The sequence below is a fragment of the Podarcis erhardii genome (assembly GCF_964252035.2).
Source record: "Podarcis erhardii genome assembly, chromosome: 6".
In the NCBI taxonomy this organism is placed as follows: Eukaryota; Metazoa; Chordata; class Lepidosauria; order Squamata; family Lacertidae; genus Podarcis; species Podarcis erhardii.
Genome location: NC_138510.1, coordinates 26,705,266 through 26,722,877, shown reverse-complemented (window position 1 = coordinate 26,722,877; position 17,612 = coordinate 26,705,266). Strand labels below are relative to the sequence as shown.

The 17,612-nt window shown below is 40.0% G+C and overlaps 1 protein-coding gene across 17 annotated transcripts in view; it reads right to left on the bottom strand.

Moving 5' to 3' along the window:
- The window catches only part of PTPRT (protein tyrosine phosphatase receptor type T), a 621,336-nt gene that overhangs the window by 419,654 nt on the left and 184,070 nt on the right, over nucleotides 1-17,612 (bottom strand). For all 17 annotated transcript variants that reach the window (XM_081867470.1, XM_081867484.1, XM_081867480.1 and 14 more), the window contains exon 2: nucleotides 16,302-16,427. In XM_081867470.1, the coding sequence (XP_081723596.1) occupies nucleotides 16,302-16,427 (126 nt within the window). The remainder of the gene's footprint in view (nucleotides 1-16,301; nucleotides 16,428-17,612) is intronic.

Sequence of the window (17,612 nt, the reverse complement as noted above, 5' to 3'; positions counted from 1 at the left end):
TTTTTAAAAAAGCTCTGCCTTAAGGTAAATGATGATGATAATAATAATGATAATTTTATTATTTATACCCCGCCCATCTGGCTTCACTAAGCCAATCACCTACAAGACTTTTGCAGCCCCAGAGTGTCTTGCCTAATATACGCCTGCTTTTAATGGCAAATAAACCTCTGCTGGACTGATAGGAAGGTGCTAGTTCCGAAGATGACCATTATGGGATGCTTCAAAAGAAGATACTGGGCAATCCAGGACTTGCTAAAAAACACACACACCCAGATATATTCTCTTCCTATCTCTCCTTCCCTGCCAGGTCACATCCCTGAGTCCTTGATGCTGCTACCAGCCTGATAATGGTGATAATGGGAAGGTGCCAACAATCACAGCCAGGAGCGCTCACTTCTTGATTGCTTTCACTGAGCAGGAGGGGGGGAGCAGACTGAAAATAGCTCAAGTGTACCATTTAACACAGCCAGGGTGTAGTGATTTTATGGACCCCCGAGGAGAACAATTCATTCTGGGCCATTAAAAGCCTCCCTGGGAGTCTCACTTTCGCAACACACTTCTTTCTCCCCTCCGCATTTTTAGGGAGATGGTATCTGTGGGCAACTGATGAAGTGTCTCTGCAACTCTGTGGGAGATGTATGATTTCTGTACAAAAGTGCTTCTGGAATATATGCTGGACATGAACTGACCTTGCCAATTTTTTTCCCCCACCTGGTGGGGAAGGGAGGAATATACAGTAAGAGGATGCTTCCCCAGAAAGAAAACATGAACTGAATAGTGAAAGGGTCCTCTTATTACGAAAAGAGTGGTTTTAATCAGTGATTGATAACCAGGTATTTTGCAGTTATATACTCAGGAGCACTTAGCAGATATTTAAACTCCCTTTTAAAATACCAAATCTATCATTTCCCCAACCTTTAAACTGTGCATGTGTACAACGGAGTAGTCCTAAAATAACAAGTTAATTCAGGATTCAAACTAGGAGTTTTCTAGTCAGTTCCCTGGTACCACTTGTGATAAGCCTACTAAGGGCTGCAAGGTAGAAGGGAAAGAAGCTGCATTATTCTCCCAGGCATGAGGAAATCTCCCCAGCAGCCCACTGGTTCCTCTTATATTGGCTATACTTTGTGTTCAGCCCTGGGTCTTGGTTTGAGAAATAGTCAAATTCTGGTCTTGTATGTGTGGCTGCCTGGCTGCTATCTAGATATCCTTAACTCTCTGTTATCCTGATGCCGTCCCAGCATGCCAACCTTTTTGTATCTGCCTACTTGTCTTCTTTTCAGCTCTTCATTTACACATTTGTTTCTGGATTCTTTGCTTGAACTTCTTGCGTTCCAACAGACTCTGCCTTCAGGTCAGGGGTGATGAACCTCTGGCCCTCCAGAAGATGTTGGACAACAGTTTCCATCATTCCTCACCATTGGCAATGCTGGTTGGGGCTGATAAGGAGTTGCAGCCCAACAACATTTGAAGAACACAAAGGTTCCCTGTCCCTGGTCTAGTCATTTCATATATTTAGTGAATGCATGTGGGACAGGGAATGAACTGATCTGCTTCTGACTTCCATATGTTCATTTGAAGGTCTGGACATATCTCACCTGTCTGTAGGGTATCTATCTAGAAATTTTAATGAATGTGGGATAGTTGGAAGCAAATATATTGAAAGAAATGCTACACACTGTGGATCAGACCAAAGACCCATCTAGTCCAGTATTCTGTTCTCACATGCCAACTACATGCCTTCTTATCTACAGTTTCCAAAAATTTCTGGGTTGATTCAAGCATAATACAGTGGTACCTCAGGTTACATATGCTTCAGGTTACATACGCTTCAGGTTACCAGACTCTGCTAACCCAGAAATAGTGCTTCAGGTTAAGAACTTTGCTTCAGGATGAGAACAGAAATCGTGCTCCGGCAGCGCGGCAGCAGCAGGAGGCCCCATTGGCTAAAGTTTCAGGTTAAGTACGGACCTCCGGAATGAATTAAGTACTTAACCTGAGGTACCACTGTAATTAGAAGAATATTCCTTTTTTTTAAAAAATGATATTTATTGTAGTTTCAAATAATACACAGAAACCAAAAACAACTTTCCAAGGGGGGAAAAAGGAAAAAAGAAAGAACAAAAGAGACAAGACAGAATTAAAAAGCATTCAACATTTACAATCCTAATTTTCAATAACTTTTTTCTATGACTTCCCCTCGCCTCCCCTTCTTGTGTTCCATGTCCAAATATTTGTTCAACAAGTTCTTATCCCTAATTTTTAACCCTAGTTTGTTATTATACTTAATTTAATTTATATATCATATTTTAACTTATGTGATCATTATGCTTAAAGACTTTTTCTAAGATCGACCCAATTTCCCTTCCACGAATTCCCCATTTTTATATTAATAACAAAGCAACAAATAATAATAGAAAGAATCAGAATATTTTTGTACACCCTTCGGATTCCCAAACCCCACCCTCCCTTTCCCGGTTTCAATCCGTAGACCATTGTCCATTAGTCCATCTGCTATCAGCCTGGATTCCTCACGTCAGAGGCTCTTAATTCTCCCTCAGTTCCTATCTGCCGGTTTTTTTGATAGTCCTTTGTGTTAACCACCAAATCTCGGAAGGGCTCTGTCCCAAAAGTGTCCATGTTCCTTCCAGCCGGGCCTCCATATTTAAAGGTGGAGCTCAGAGCTTGTTTCTTGATCCTTTTAGGTCCAAATGTCCCAAAATCTTCAGATCTCCACAAAGGGAGATCTTTCCATTCCTCCTTCTTCAATTCAAACCAAATTTTCATCATCCAGTCCTTTTTTTCTTTTATATCCATCTTGGCAGGCCTCCGGCTCTCCTTTGCCTTCTGCAGCATTTCAGCCCCTCCTTCCTGCTGCTCCTGTTCAACAAATATCTCTTTCTCCACTTCCTCAAATTTCTCAAGTTTCTTTTCTTGTTCAGCTGCCTGGACTGTAGACAAAACATAACTTTGCTCTACCAATTTTCTCACGAGAAAAGCAACCTCATCCAGGTCAGCTAGTATTTTCCGACCTATTTCCATTCTTGTAGTGTCCCTGAAGCCCCTCTAGAGGGATTCTGGTTATTAAGTATTCCTTACACTTCCAGCCCAAAAGTCAAGTTAACTTGTTTCAATTCTTCTTTATTTTCAACAATTTATCACTATATTGTAGCTAATGTAACCAGCAAAAACATCAGAAACAAAGTTCTTTATTTTTTCCCACTTTGACAGCTAATTTGACAGCTGTCAAAATCTTCTATGTCTCCTCAGCAGGCTCCTCTCGCGGATCACTCACGGGTCTCGGGGGGGGGGACTTTAGCTCTCAAAGTTAGCTCTTATCCTCCAGCACAATTACTTATAGTATCAATCCGTGTAATTAATAGTTTTATCCAATAAAAAGGAGATATTCTCTCGACCTTAATTATTTAGTCCTTGCTTCAAGTTGTTTACAAGGCGGGGAGACGGACTTCCTCTTTGCATCTTCCACGATCATACCAAATTCAAAAAAAATCTTTCTTTTATAGATCCAATTTCCGTATTACTCACGGGCTTTTACTTTGAGTCCGAATGTTCAAAGAAAGAAGTCAGCACTCTCCGACCATGGCATGCAGCTTCCCTCAGTAGGAGTAGCAGTCAACTCTCAGCACCGCGCCTCTCCCCGTCCCCCGTTCCGAAGCCTTTAAAAAGGCTCCTTCTCGGGTTGGGGATGGCGCAAATGGTGCCCGCCGAGTCACCAGGTCCACAGGCTTCCGCGCCTGTGGTTTCTAAGGGTCCCCGCATCGCCACCGCGGCAGGACCCGTCTCCCACTGAGCTGATTCCCTCTGGAGCTCGGAGGGAATCCGCCATTAGGCGATGGCGCTAACCCGGAAGTCCCTGTAATTAGAAGAATATTCCAAGGATGGCAACCATTGAACCCAAACTCCAGCATTGCCAGTGACCAGGCATCATGGGAGTTGTGATCAAACATCGTCTGAACAGAAACAGGTTCTCAATCCTTATCCTACACTGCTGTAGACCTGGGCTCTGCCTATGATTCTCTGATGCAGTGTTCCACCCTGACTCCAGTCCAAAACTGCAATAACCTTGATCTCGTCATCTACCTGCCAATGGGCCAAGACTCAATTACCCACAGAGAGAGGAATAAATGCTTCTGTAGCTTGTACTTGCCAAAAGTGGCTGGTGTGCAGAGAAAAAAGAGAGAGAGCTGGCCTGATTCACAAACTCCACAGGTAGCCAATTGGGGTGACAATTTCTTCTTCTTGAATTTTTATTTTCCACTATATTAACTGTAACAGCTATTTACAACTATATCAAAAGAAAAGGAAAAAATGGTAAACACAGCAGCAGCTGACATTAAAAGAAAATTATATCAATTCTAATTTAAACACATATGTTAATATAAGTTGTCCATATGTCAAATTGGTATCTAAACAAGATTGATTATAAGGGTATGGAACATGGAAAAGTCTAATGTTTGTCCTTTCCACTAGGCAATTTGAGTCTCATAAATGCTTGCAAAGTCCACTTTTGTTGTACATCCATTAGTCTCCGCAGCACAGAAATATAATTTAAGGGTGTGTGAACATGTGCGAATAGTAAGAATTTCTACAAAACTAAGTCAATGCAGATAATAATATCTAATCAGGAAGAATACACCATAGGACCAGTGTTCAAAACTCCCATTGTTCTAGGCGCATTTTGCAACAGGGAATTTCATTAGCGTAAGCAGTTTCTGAGCTCTGGGCGCAGTACTGCACCTAAGATTTCTGCTTAAAACTGCAGTGTGGAAGGAAATGAGGACCCTTTTCTGCTTCCCCACTTCTAGCTACTATCTGAAAACTGGAGAATAAACCTTCTTTAAAATATTAGGGGGGAGGGCAGGGGAAGGACTAGACCATGTGAAAAAATGAACATAATATTTTAGCTGGAGTTCATTCACTTTCAGCTTTGTATTCTTGTCATTTTTTTAAAAAAGTGCTAGACATTCTGTTGTTGTGCCCATAACCTAGGTTTGAGGTGCCATTTAGCTCCTAGCTTTCATATCTCAGTTTCTAACACTGCACAGGACCAAAATCATAACGCCTAAATCATATGCTTCAAAGGAGTGTTGCCAATGTTACACCGCCAGCTTCTATGTAAAATAGCCAACTCCTTCTCAAAAAGGTGCTGTGGAGTCTAAGCTACCTGAAACATCATTTTTTGTTGAATCAAGCTCAATTTTAAATCTAATGAAACACATATAGCTACTAAAGCATTGCAGTACTTTATTAATTGGCCGCCACTGCTCTATTTCATTCATCTCTAAGATCCTGAACATCTAATTTACAACATTCCAATAAAAAAATTATAAACAACTATCACAAATTTAGCTTTCTGTGATGAGATTTATACTTTAGACCAGTTAATAGGATCAGATGGAGAATTTTTTGCAATTTCAAACTTGGGATGACAGCTTTAATAGTTTTCTTGGGAGGGTAGGGGGGGTTGTAGTTTCTCACTGCTTTGTCACAGAGGTGCTTTATCATGAAATGGGTGCAAGCTTCCACTTATTTTACTTTTTCCTATTTGAAAAATCCTACTTCGGCTTCTGATCCTCTATCACTATTCAAAGGGCATTTGTGAAGGAAAACATGGTAGCAGCAGAAGTTAAGCAAAAAAAACGGGGTGGGTGGGAAAGAACTTCTGCCATCAAAACATTTTTTAAAACAGTTTAAAAAATTGAAAAGGAATCCACCAACACCACGGCCATTGTAAGCACCTCCCACACCCCCACACCCCAAAAAATCTCTGTTCAAAACATTTCATCCCAATTCCTCTGAAACCACATTTCTATTGTGTGTTCATCCCAAATGGCTCCTTCCAAGTCAGGCGAATCCCCAAACAGGGTGAAAGTAGCCCAAGCCTTGTTACTAAGCAATAAATACATGAGCCTTAAATTTCAGGGGAATTCCAGACCTACATTTGCAATACTTGATGCAATTGATGTTGCTCTCTCAATGCTAACTTGTACAGTAATCTGTTTATTTGTACATCCTAAGTAATTTCTGGAAACACAACGAAAATGCCTTCACCACCATTCATGCTCCCTAGGCTTAGATGAGAACATATAATAATAATTCATGATGTGCACACAGTCAGATTCTAAAGCTGTTCCTTTAACAAGTCTGCATACTTCCTTGTAAGCAAAAATTAATGCATCCAGGTATGAGTCAAAAATATAGTAATAATTTTATCGCATTGCTTCTGGAATAATAATAATAAAAATGCTATTTCTAACAGCTGTTGACAACCAATGCAGCCTGATCAAAAAGACAAAGATAAATGTAATGTCTCAGAGATGCACAAGCTGTTTGATTTGAAACACACCGTTTTTCAGGGCTGTATACTGTACTAAAAATTTATCGAGTATGGAAAGAACTCCATCCCATTCTGGTTTAATGTGGACACTGTTACAAGGTGACAGACTGTGCCAGATATGCAAATCAATGAAACAGACCACTGGAGGTAAAAATCCCATAATAGGCTGCCCTTGCTTCTTCAGAAAGTGGTGAATTATGAGCCTCATGAGGTCAATTCAAGGGTGCCTGCTATCATGGTGCTCAAATCAAGATCCTCAAAACAGTGGCGTAGGAAGGGGGGTGCGGTGGGTGCAGGCTGCCCTGGGTGTCATCACTGAGGGGGATGACCACAGGGCCTGGCCTGCAGCACGCCCGAGCCACACATCTCTCCTGGGGCTCGGGCACCTGCAGGCTCTGCACTGCCCAAAATGGCAACGTGGGGCTTGCGGACTCTGTGGAAGTTCTGCGCAGCATGCTCTGCCCCGGCTTCCCCCGCCCCCAGATGCAGGGCATATGCGCCACCCTGGGTGCCCGAGCAGCTAGCTACGCCACTGCCTCAAAGCCAGGCACTAGTTTCCCTGCTCTGCTTACCACTAGGATTGTTGTTCAAAGAAAGTAACTACTAAGAGAGACAAGAGAGTTGGTTGATTACAACCCTCCTGAACTTGAGAATGATGTGATCCAGGAGAGCCAGTTCCACGACACAGGCTGCTTTATGGGTCTACGGCCTGCTGCTGCACTCCCTGAGTCTGGCCCACATGTTACAGAATAAGTCACATATGGCCCCACTTCACTTCTGGGCCATTTCCCTGCTTGGTGTGGAATGTCTCCTAGTTTGTTCCTCAGCTTGACCTGTCACACTGTATCCTGCCAGGCTGAGGTGGATAGCCATGTATTCTCCCATGCATTCATCTGCATTTGGATTTGGTTTCAGTGTGCACTACTTACCAGCAGATCAATATAGTTGAATGTTAACAATACCTTACTGTTCTAAGCAGAAAAACTTAAACAAATGGCATATGGAGTCTAACTGACCCTGTTAATATGCATATAGCATAATTATAACAGTTGCACAATTATAACAGTGCAATAAGCATTAGTTGTGAATTGCCAGACACCTTGCAACCCTAACACATGCTGGAAGCTGCAGTCTATGCATAATATCAACATTTTGCAACTGTGAGAGTAAGACAGACAAAGCAATTACATAAAACACGGCTGTAATTTGATATTATTGCACAGAAATGACATATTTCCCTTTTCTTAATGTTAACCATATCAGGCCCTACAAGTTCCAAGGCTGGATGTTGATGGCTGGGGCAAGGTGGCTTTGTATTTATACTCAACCCCAGGATATGGTCAACTCAAGATCTAGGTCTACTAGGGAGAGATGTCTTTTGTCTGTTCACATTATTATTGCCACTGTTTTATTTATTGAATTTCTATACTGTCCTTATCTGAACATAGCATAAAAAGACATGATGAAAATACAAAATAAAACAAACACAAGCACATTGTTTAATCAGCGAAAGGCCTGATTATAGATGAACATTTTCGTCTGGCACCAAAATATATGTAATGAGGGCATCAGGCAAGCCTCCCTAGGGAGAGCATTCTACAAATGGGGAGTCACCACAGAAAAGGCCCATTCTCATGTTGCCACCCTCTGGACCTCTCATGGAGGGGAAAACACAAAGAAGGACTTCAGATGATCATCACAGGATCCATGTCAATTCAGATGGGGAGAAGTGATTTTTGGTTAATCATAAATGGTTCAGCTTCCAAACAATCTAGGTGCTTAAGCAGATAATTGACACATATTTGGAAAAATGAAAACAGAAAAACACAATTCAATCATGCATTTAAAAGTGGATGTGGAAATAACTTTCTTTATTTTTGCCCTGAATCTTCCAAAATGCAGCTTCATTTGGATGCATTTGAGTTCTAGTGTTATGAGAGAAACTTTTCTCTATCTACTTCCTCCACACAGTGCATAATTCTACAAACTTCTAACCTGTCACCTCTTAGCTTTTCTCTAAATTAAAGCATTTTCTCATAGGGGGGTTGCTCCAATCCCTTGATTATTCCACTTGCCCTTTTCTAAACCTTTTCCAATTCCACAACTGTACCAACAGTATTCCAACTGTGATTGTACCATAGATTTGCATAATGGCATTAAGATATCCACAGTAAGTTTTGTAGATAGTGACTATGCCACTTCTGCACTGTGTACTGCACTGAGCAGATTGTTAGTATTTTTTTTTTTTAAAGTCTAGTGGTAGCGGAACGGAAAAGTTAATAGCCAGCATTACTGAAGGTCATTTTGGTAAAACTGCTCATAAACAGGAAATGCAGTGTTGGTTTTGTATTCACAGGGCATCCTTACAAAATGATATCAAAGTAATTACGCCAATCAAGTTAGCCCTGTTTAGGCCTCCACTGCAGCTAATTAGTTAATGCCTACGACACACTTTGAACATATAAAATATGAAGATTTGCTGGTGCTATAAAAAGTGATTGGCAAGTCTTCTCCGGGGTACTTGGAATGCTAAGTGCATCTTGACTTCTCTTGTAAAAAAATCTATTTCTGTCTGGTTGTCCACAAGAGAGCGTTTTTATTTGTTGCATTATAGAGGCTTGCTTTTGAAAACAGAGGCCCATGGGCACATTGGGATCAGGAAGAGTGAACTAAGACACATTCTGTGGGACCCGGAACCAAACCGGTTAGCATCCCAGGCCATGCATTGCTAAAGGTCAAAGTACTGAAGAGGAATAAGTAGGAAACACATTCCCATGTTTTTAGGTATGCAGCACCAAACTCCCCCTCACCCCCGAAGTCTAAATTGATCCTCTGTAGATTGCACATGTGTCAGTAGTATGGGCTATAAAAAGGTTGGGTTTGTTTTGTTTTTTACACCACTACGAGAAAGCAGAGGAAGCCAATTTTCTACAGATACACACTACTCATTTTCATTAATGCAACCTGTTTGACTGAAGGTAAAATATAACACTTGCAGACACCAAATACACAAATAGCTTCAGGAGTCTTGAAACAACAGGATTACTTCATCAGGTAAAACAGAGACAATAGGCTGGATATTTTTGAATGGTTAAGTGGGTTATAAATGCTCTTGAATAATAAATAAATAAATCCAATAAAACAAATGCCTGACTATTGGTTTGTTCTTGTTCTTGTTATATTACGTATGTTGTATTCTCATTTTGTATTTTTACGTTGTGAATTGCCCTGTGATTTTCAGATGAAGGGTGGCATACTAATTAATTAATTAATTAATTAATACATGCAAATGTTTTGCCAACCTCTCTCCCATACCTAAACCTGATGCATAATGTAGAAGCTCTAAAGCTGTGCCAAAAATAAGCAAACAAGATTCTTCTAAGACCACCCCCTTTTACAAGAGTTCCAACTAACCCACCTACATGTAATTGGCCCTTGGCTGCAACATAGCATCGAAGGTCATATCAGCATCATATTTTTACTACTTCGGTGGTCATACATGTCCACAAAGAATCCTGGGAATTGTAATTTACTAAGGGTGCTGAGAGTTGTTAGAGATCAATTACCCACACCTCTTCCTTTTATGTGCTAAGAGTCCCATGACCTATCTTTTTCTCTAGCTTCCAGCTCCCCAGTCCCTGGATTTCTTCACTGAGCCATTTCTGAGTAAGTCCATGTTTTAAAATAAGGCTGTGAGTATCTCACAGTGAACAGAGGGGTAATGATTGAACGTTCACACAAATCAGCTGGGACAAAGTGCAAGAGAATGAACTAAAGTTCCATTAGCCTCCCAGAACTAGTTTTACAAATGTCATTAATAGAACATTCATTCAAAAGGAAGGTAAGTGGAGAGGAAATCAATATTTGCTTCTTAATCTTCTAATTAAGTTGTTGCTTGTTTCCAATCCTGAGAAACCCATTATAAAAACCATTTGTTTGTAATGATCTAAAACAAAGTGTCTCCCCCTACCCCCAAAACTGGCTGGAAACAGAAATAGTTTAAATTGTTCTTGATTTTTTGATATATTTTTTTATTCAACATATAAAAAAAGGGGGGGATGCAGTAATTAGTGTCCATCAAGTGTCCTGGGACTAAAAAAAAACCCCTCACTGTAAGCCATTGATACAAGCTCATTATATCTGAGAACAAGGATTTCAAAGATTTTAGGTGCTCACAGGAACTCAGAAAGCCCATAATTTAACTGGATTATACACTGTATGACACCCATGGTTCAGCTGCTTAAGAACATGTCTTTAAAGCATAGAATCATAGAATTGTAATGTTGGAAGGGATACCAAGCGTAATCTAGTCCAACCCACTGCAATACAGGAATCTCAACTATGGCACCCATTAGAGTTGGCCATCCAACCACTGCTTAAAAACCTCCCAGGAAGGAGAGTCTACAGCCTACCAAGGGCATCCATTCCATTGACAAACACCTCTTGGTTTGGTTTCCGGACCCTTTATTATCTCGGCCACCCTCCTTCACACTTGTTCCTCCTCTGCACTTGTGGACACAATATTCCAGGTGTGGTCTGACCAAGGAAGAGTGGTACTATTACTTCCCTTGATCTGGACATTACCTGTTGAATTTTTTTGCTGCTGCTGCATCATACTGTTGACTCATGTTAAGATTGTGGTCTACTAAGATCCCAAGATCCTTTTCACATGTGCTACTGGAAAGCCAGGTGTCCCCCCATCTTATATTTATGCAGCTGGGTCTTCCTGCCTAAGCGTGAAATTGTCCCTACTGAAATTCATTTTTGTTAGTTTGGGTCCAGTTCTCCACTCTGTTAAGGTAATTTTGAACCTATGTTCTGTTTTCTGCAGCACTAGTTACCCCTCTGAGTTAGGTGTCATCTGCAAATTTGATGAGCATTCCCTCAATTCCCTCTTCCAAGTCATTTATAAAAGTATTGAACAACAATGTGCCCAGGATAGAACCCTGTGGCACCCCACTTGTCACTTTTATCCAGGATGATGAGGAATCATTAGTGAGCAGTCTTTGGGTTGGGCCAGGCAACCAGCTACGAATACACCTAATAGTACCTTGGCATGGCTTGTTTTGAGAAACCCATTCTGGGTCTTAATAATCACAGCATTATTTTCTTCTTGTTCACCAACTGACTGTTTAATTATCTATTCTTAGACCTTTCCTAGTATTGACGTCAAGCTCACTGGTTGGTAGTTGCCAAAATATTCTTTCCCCCACTTTTTGAAGATGAGCACATTTTCCCAACTCCAGTCTGCAGGGACCTCACCTATTCCCCAAGAATTCTCCAAGATCATAGGTGGAGATTACATCCGCAAGCTCCTTTAGTACCCTTGGGTACTAAATGTTTACATTAAACATTTACTAAAACTACAGCTATTTTTTCGCAGTTCCTGTGAAAAAGAAGAAACTTTCTAGTTTCTTATCAGTGTGAACTTGATTTCGTGGGAGTGAGCCAGGCAATTATCCTTCACCCAAACAGATGCTTTCCAAGGAAGAATATCTGAATGGCCCTTGAATCTATTTAGAGCAGGGCTATATAATATTGGATGGCATGCAGATAGATTCATTACTAAATTGACAACTAGTCGAAGGGTTATGCTAATGAGAATGAAGATTCCTGGCAGAATTGATTTTTATTGCATTTCATATTTTGCATATACCTGACAAGTTCATTCGTTAATCAAAGGCAGAACAAGGATAATGCCCGAGAAGAGCCAAACTGAAGGAGAAAGCAGTTCACTTGTGTGTGTTTAAATGCATAACTGGTATTCCATTGTTCTGGATCACATGGAAAACCATTGTGGTGTAATGATTAGAACAGGGTTTGCCAAACTTGGTTCTCCAGCTGTTTTGGGACTACAACTCTCATGATCCCTAGCTAGCAGGGCCAGTGGGATGATGGGAATTGTAGGACAAAAACAGCTGGAGACCCAAGTTTGGAAACCCTGGATTAAAGTGTCAGATTGGGACCTGGGGTGAGAGGCAGAATTCTAATCTCCACTCACCCATAATAGTTTACTGGATGAACTTGGGCCAGCCTGTGTCTGTCAGCCTCACAGGGTTGTTGTAAGGGGAGGGGGTAACCATTAACACCACTTCATAATTCTTAGGGGAAAGGTGACATGTCAATTTAATGATTAAAAATTAAACGAAATGGAACCACTTTCTAGATCAGTTGTGATCAACTTGTTTGTTTCCGTGGCTGTAATGTGAAGTTTCTGCCCTTTGTGTCAGCAGTAGTAAGATACTCAAGCATGTGTGATGAGCAAAAGTGTGCCCAGCTGATGGGCAAAATTAGCTGTGAACTATGCAGGGCTTTTATTACACACTATTTAAAATACTTAATGGTTTAACTTGACAAATGGAATCAATAAAGAACTTTAAAAGAAAAAAGAAAAAGCTTGGCCAAAGTTGTAAAGGCATAACACTTAACAATTTACCATATGAATTCAGACACAGTGCCATTTCTACATTTTTATGTATACCCTCTACAACCATTATTGCTTTGCAGAATAGATTTTTTTTCTTTGAGAAATGAAAACATAAATCTATGTCTGGTTTCCTGCATAAAGGTTCATTGTGTATAAGCTGCCAGGAACCAATATTTGACATTTTTTTAAAAAAATTAAAAAGTTCCATAAGGGTACATATTCCCAAAGGCAAGGAGGAAGATCTGAAGAGAAAGTAACTGTTCGGTAACTTAGATCCAGGACATACTCCTGATCTATCATCTTATATCTATAAGCATGGGAGCCCCCCAGGGAGCGTAGAGGAATAGGATTTCCTATTGTACAAATGGAAGTCCTGACACTAATGGGACAAATTCATTGGTTACAACCCTTGGATTTTTTTTAAAAAGTGGGTAGGAAATTTCCTCTTATTGGTAGCTATTTTGCTCTAACCATTTTTGGAGCAACCCCCCCCCCCATTGCAATTGCCATCATGCTTATCTTTAGTTTGCTTACATAATAGGAGAGGGGTCTATCTTTCAAAAATGCAAAAATCACACAGCTCTACAAGCCACCGAGGACTGGCTGAATCTCTCTCTCTCTCTTTCTCTCTCACTCTCTCTGACACACACACACACACACACACACACACACACAATCAGGCACTTGAACACTTTTTATGAGGCTGTGTACACTAGCACACTCAGTCTGAAAAAGACACCAACAGTCATAGCTATCATATTTATCACTTATCGTATGAACCAGCTGTCTAATGTCCACCAGTGAGTAGGTTGGCATTATGTAGCAATGCATGAAATTGTGATATCTTGATACTGGGGAAAGAAAATAAGTTCTGTGAAACTAATCATATGTCATGCTTAAACTCAGGCTTGAGTACAGGGATTAGCCAAAAAAATTAACAGTAATTTATTTAGAGGAGTGTTTCTTTAAAAAAAAAAATACAGTGGGGAATGGGGAGGATTTCAGGGAATATAGGAATGAACTCAAGAATGCAAGTCTAAATCAAGTCAAAGGCATATCAGCACAGCCTTAATGGTACTCTCATTAAGGGAGGTAATTATTACTTACATAGCAACATGATTGCACATGCACACTCCAGAATAGCATAAAACAAGAGAGCACTGCTAGAATATAAGCATCTAGCCATGATATAGCACCCATGAACTAACAATGAAAAGGCAGCTAGTATAAATTTCCCTTCAAGTATGCCTTGCAACCTGATCTGGCAGCCTTTCTGCAGCTAGAAGTGCTTTGGATATGGCATGCCAACAGTCATGATAGAACAATGTCAGAAAGTGTGATATTGTAGCAGCGACATCCGCAGTGGCATTTTGCTGCTATCACAGGCAGTTGTGTCAGCAGAGATATTTAGAACTGGAGTGACAAGAAAGTTTCTCTTTCTCTGTTTCAACAAAGCAAACTAAAAGACAGGACATCTTGATTATTACCATTTCTAAAGCTCAGGGGAGGTCATGATTTCACACCGTTTTGCAGATCAAACCAATCTCTAAAAAGAAACTGCACTTAAACCTCACATCCTTTAAGAAATTAACTTTTCCTGTCCTCCAAAAGGCAATACTGTGAACAGAATTCCAACATGACTGGAGGAGGAAACAAAATATGTCATACCTAGCATGACAGATGAATAAACTCCAGTTTCCTAATACTGGTATTAGCAAAGAAATATAATTAACAATTAATGACTTTCGCACCAGTTAAAATGGGAAACCCCCATTTTGCAAAAGTCAACTTGAATGAAATTCTTTGTCACTTTAGTGGATGCTGAACAGTTCTCACTGTGGTGGTGAGCATCAGTTTGGTTTATTACAGCAGAAATATCTTCAGTAAAGTCAACGGCAGCCCTATCAGAAAAGGGGGTGCCAGAGAAAAGTAATATAGTAAAATAATATAGTAAAATAATAGGTGATATGCACCACATTTAATTAAATTAAAGTTGGCTGTCTCTCAAAATCAAGTCAAAGGCATGTCAAACATAGGTTACACATTTGAGAGGGGGTTGGACTCGATGGCCCTTGTGGTCTCTTCCAACTCTATGATTCTATGATTCATTTATTTCAGACACAAATCTTTCTAAGTACATGGGGGGAAAGTGCAAAAATTAGGAAATTGTGTCCCTGGTTTGTTGACATTCAGAACTAAAAAATGGATTGAGAATTACCTGGGTTTCTCAGAGCCAAATCAATATACAATCAAATTAATGAAATCATCCCTACAACCACCACATATGTAGATCAAAGACTACCTGGAAATATTTGTCATTATGTTCTCTGGCGCAGCCTGTATGATGACCCAGGGGAAAGCTATATTAGAAAACTTTCATCTCCTTCATTAATGCCAATGATCCTTATTAGATTGTTTATATGTTGTCTAACAGTGACAAGTTTGTTACTTATCATGCATTGAATATTGCTGTGGCAACACAGAAATTGAGAGTGTGCTTTGTAGAAACTAATGTAGATAATTGTATCAACCTTTAATCTTGTTTTACTCTGTCAGATGTTACTATTAAAAACAGTAATCAGATGTAATGCAGGTTTGGTTTTGTACTAAAATGTGAACCGAGTTTTCTAAAGACCTAACTGGTTGCACAATACAATTTATTTATGTTCTTTATTTAAGCAATTGTTACCTTACCTATCTACTCAAAGCAGTTTGCATTAACCATTAAAAACAGTAACGCAAACATACATTGCAAAGCTAGCAAACCACTTCAAGAGCCAATAAAACCAAGCCACAATTTTACTCAAAAAGGTGAAACTTCCATTACAATTACCTAGATAAAACTATTAAGAAATAGGAAACAGAAAGCCAGCTCTTAAAGACTAAGGTTAAGTTTAATTCTCTGATGTTGAAAAGTCATAATGAAGGAGGCTAAATGTATCTCCTGGGGAAAACGAATTCCAAAGCCTGGGTGCAGCCACTGAAAACCCCCTTTTTGTCTCATCATTAACTGTGCCTCAGACATTGACCAAAAAAAGAAAAAAATGCCTTTCCAGCAGATCTTCTGCAGCATACAAGTTCATATGAAAGAAGGCAGACAATTGAGATACCTTGATCCTAAGCCATATAGGACTTTAAAACCAACAGTTAGCATTGTTCCTACAAGATTTGACTGACAATAGGCAGGTGATTGGCCTTTACATTTTGAGTCCAAATTGCTACATGAAAGTGGGGAAAATGGGATTCAAAGCCAACATATTCTGGGCAATGACGAAGGTTACTAAGTACTAGTAACAACCAAAGCTAAACACACTCAGAATGGCTTCCAGTGTGAAGTGTCCTAGCTTATAATGTCAAAGTGTAATGTCTACTATTCTGGAAAATGATATGACAAGCTGACTTGTTATTCCTGTCCGTATCAGCCAACATCAGCCCGTATCGCAGTTTTGGAAGTTCTCACCCCGAGATAAATAATTTTGTTTAGAGGCTTTCTTACCCAGCATGCTTTTTACTCACCAGTTGGGACAGCAGGATCCATTGTTGGTTTCTCCCAGGTATTAATCTGCTCCCAAGTAAATCCATTGGTCCCCAGAGCCACACTATAACCACAGTTACTGTAGTGTTCATCAAACGAACAACCACCTAAGGAGAAAAGAGATGAATAAATACTTTTGTCTTAATTACTTCTGTCTCGTTGCAGGGGGAAAATAAAATGAATTTCTGGAGCATTAAATTGTTTCCACTGCCCTGGGGGTATATAGTAAAGATTTCTGAGTCTTAAATGTATACTTGGAACATATGGCTTGCCTTTTTTAAAAACTTAATAAGCAATTGTTTCTTAGGTCACTTTTCCTAGTCACAGCTTTAAATCTTCACAATATAGATAGTAGTGTCATATGCCACACATTAATCTGAAGATTTGTGCTCATATCTCAGTTAATGGTCCCTGAGGCATTGTGCAGTAAAACCTAATGTTCATAAAAGATCACGCAGAGGGGAAGGAGACAACTTCATATTTGAATAAGCAGCACATTAAAGTTTGGTGCTCCCTTGCCACTTTGGTTTCCCTTTGAAAGTGCAAAAAAGAGTGTTGCAGTTACAAGTCTTCCTCGTTTTATGTGCCTTTCTATTCTAGTTTTTGTGCACTAAGATCCAGATTTATTTTTAGTAGCATTAGCAAAGGGCTACTTTAATCCCACCCCCATTCCAGGTGAGTTTTGCATTAAAACAAAAAGAAATCTCTTCTGGCATTGATATTGCCACATGCTTATATATGAATATGAACTTACAAGATTTTCATAAACTGATAATAAAACTGATAATAAAGTATTAGCACAATCTAGATCTGTTAAAAAACAAAGCTCTGCCCCCCCCCCAGTTCAGTTTAATAGGGAATCTAAAACTGCTATGACTTCTACCCTTTTCACAAAAGTGGATGAAATTTGCAGGTGCAGCAGCCCTTCTAGAACAAATTATGTTTTACAATACGTCGCCACGGAAGGAGAGATGATTATAGTGGCCAGCATATCCGGCCCATGAGCAGTTGATGTCACCAGTACCCATGCAGAGGTGCTTTTGCTCCACACTAGGTTTCATGGCATGTGTGGAAGAAATGAATGCTTGCTTGACCTGGTTATTGATAGAAGACCTGGACCTTTCAGTCCCTACCGAAAAGGGATGGTTTACATAGCACAAGCTTCTGCTTGTCATCTTTGAGAATGTTCCTCACTTGGGCAACAGTAGCCAATGTTGTTAGACTCCAGCTCCCATCAGCCCCACCGATTATGGACAGGAGTGGTTGTCCCACAAAATCTGCATGGTACCACA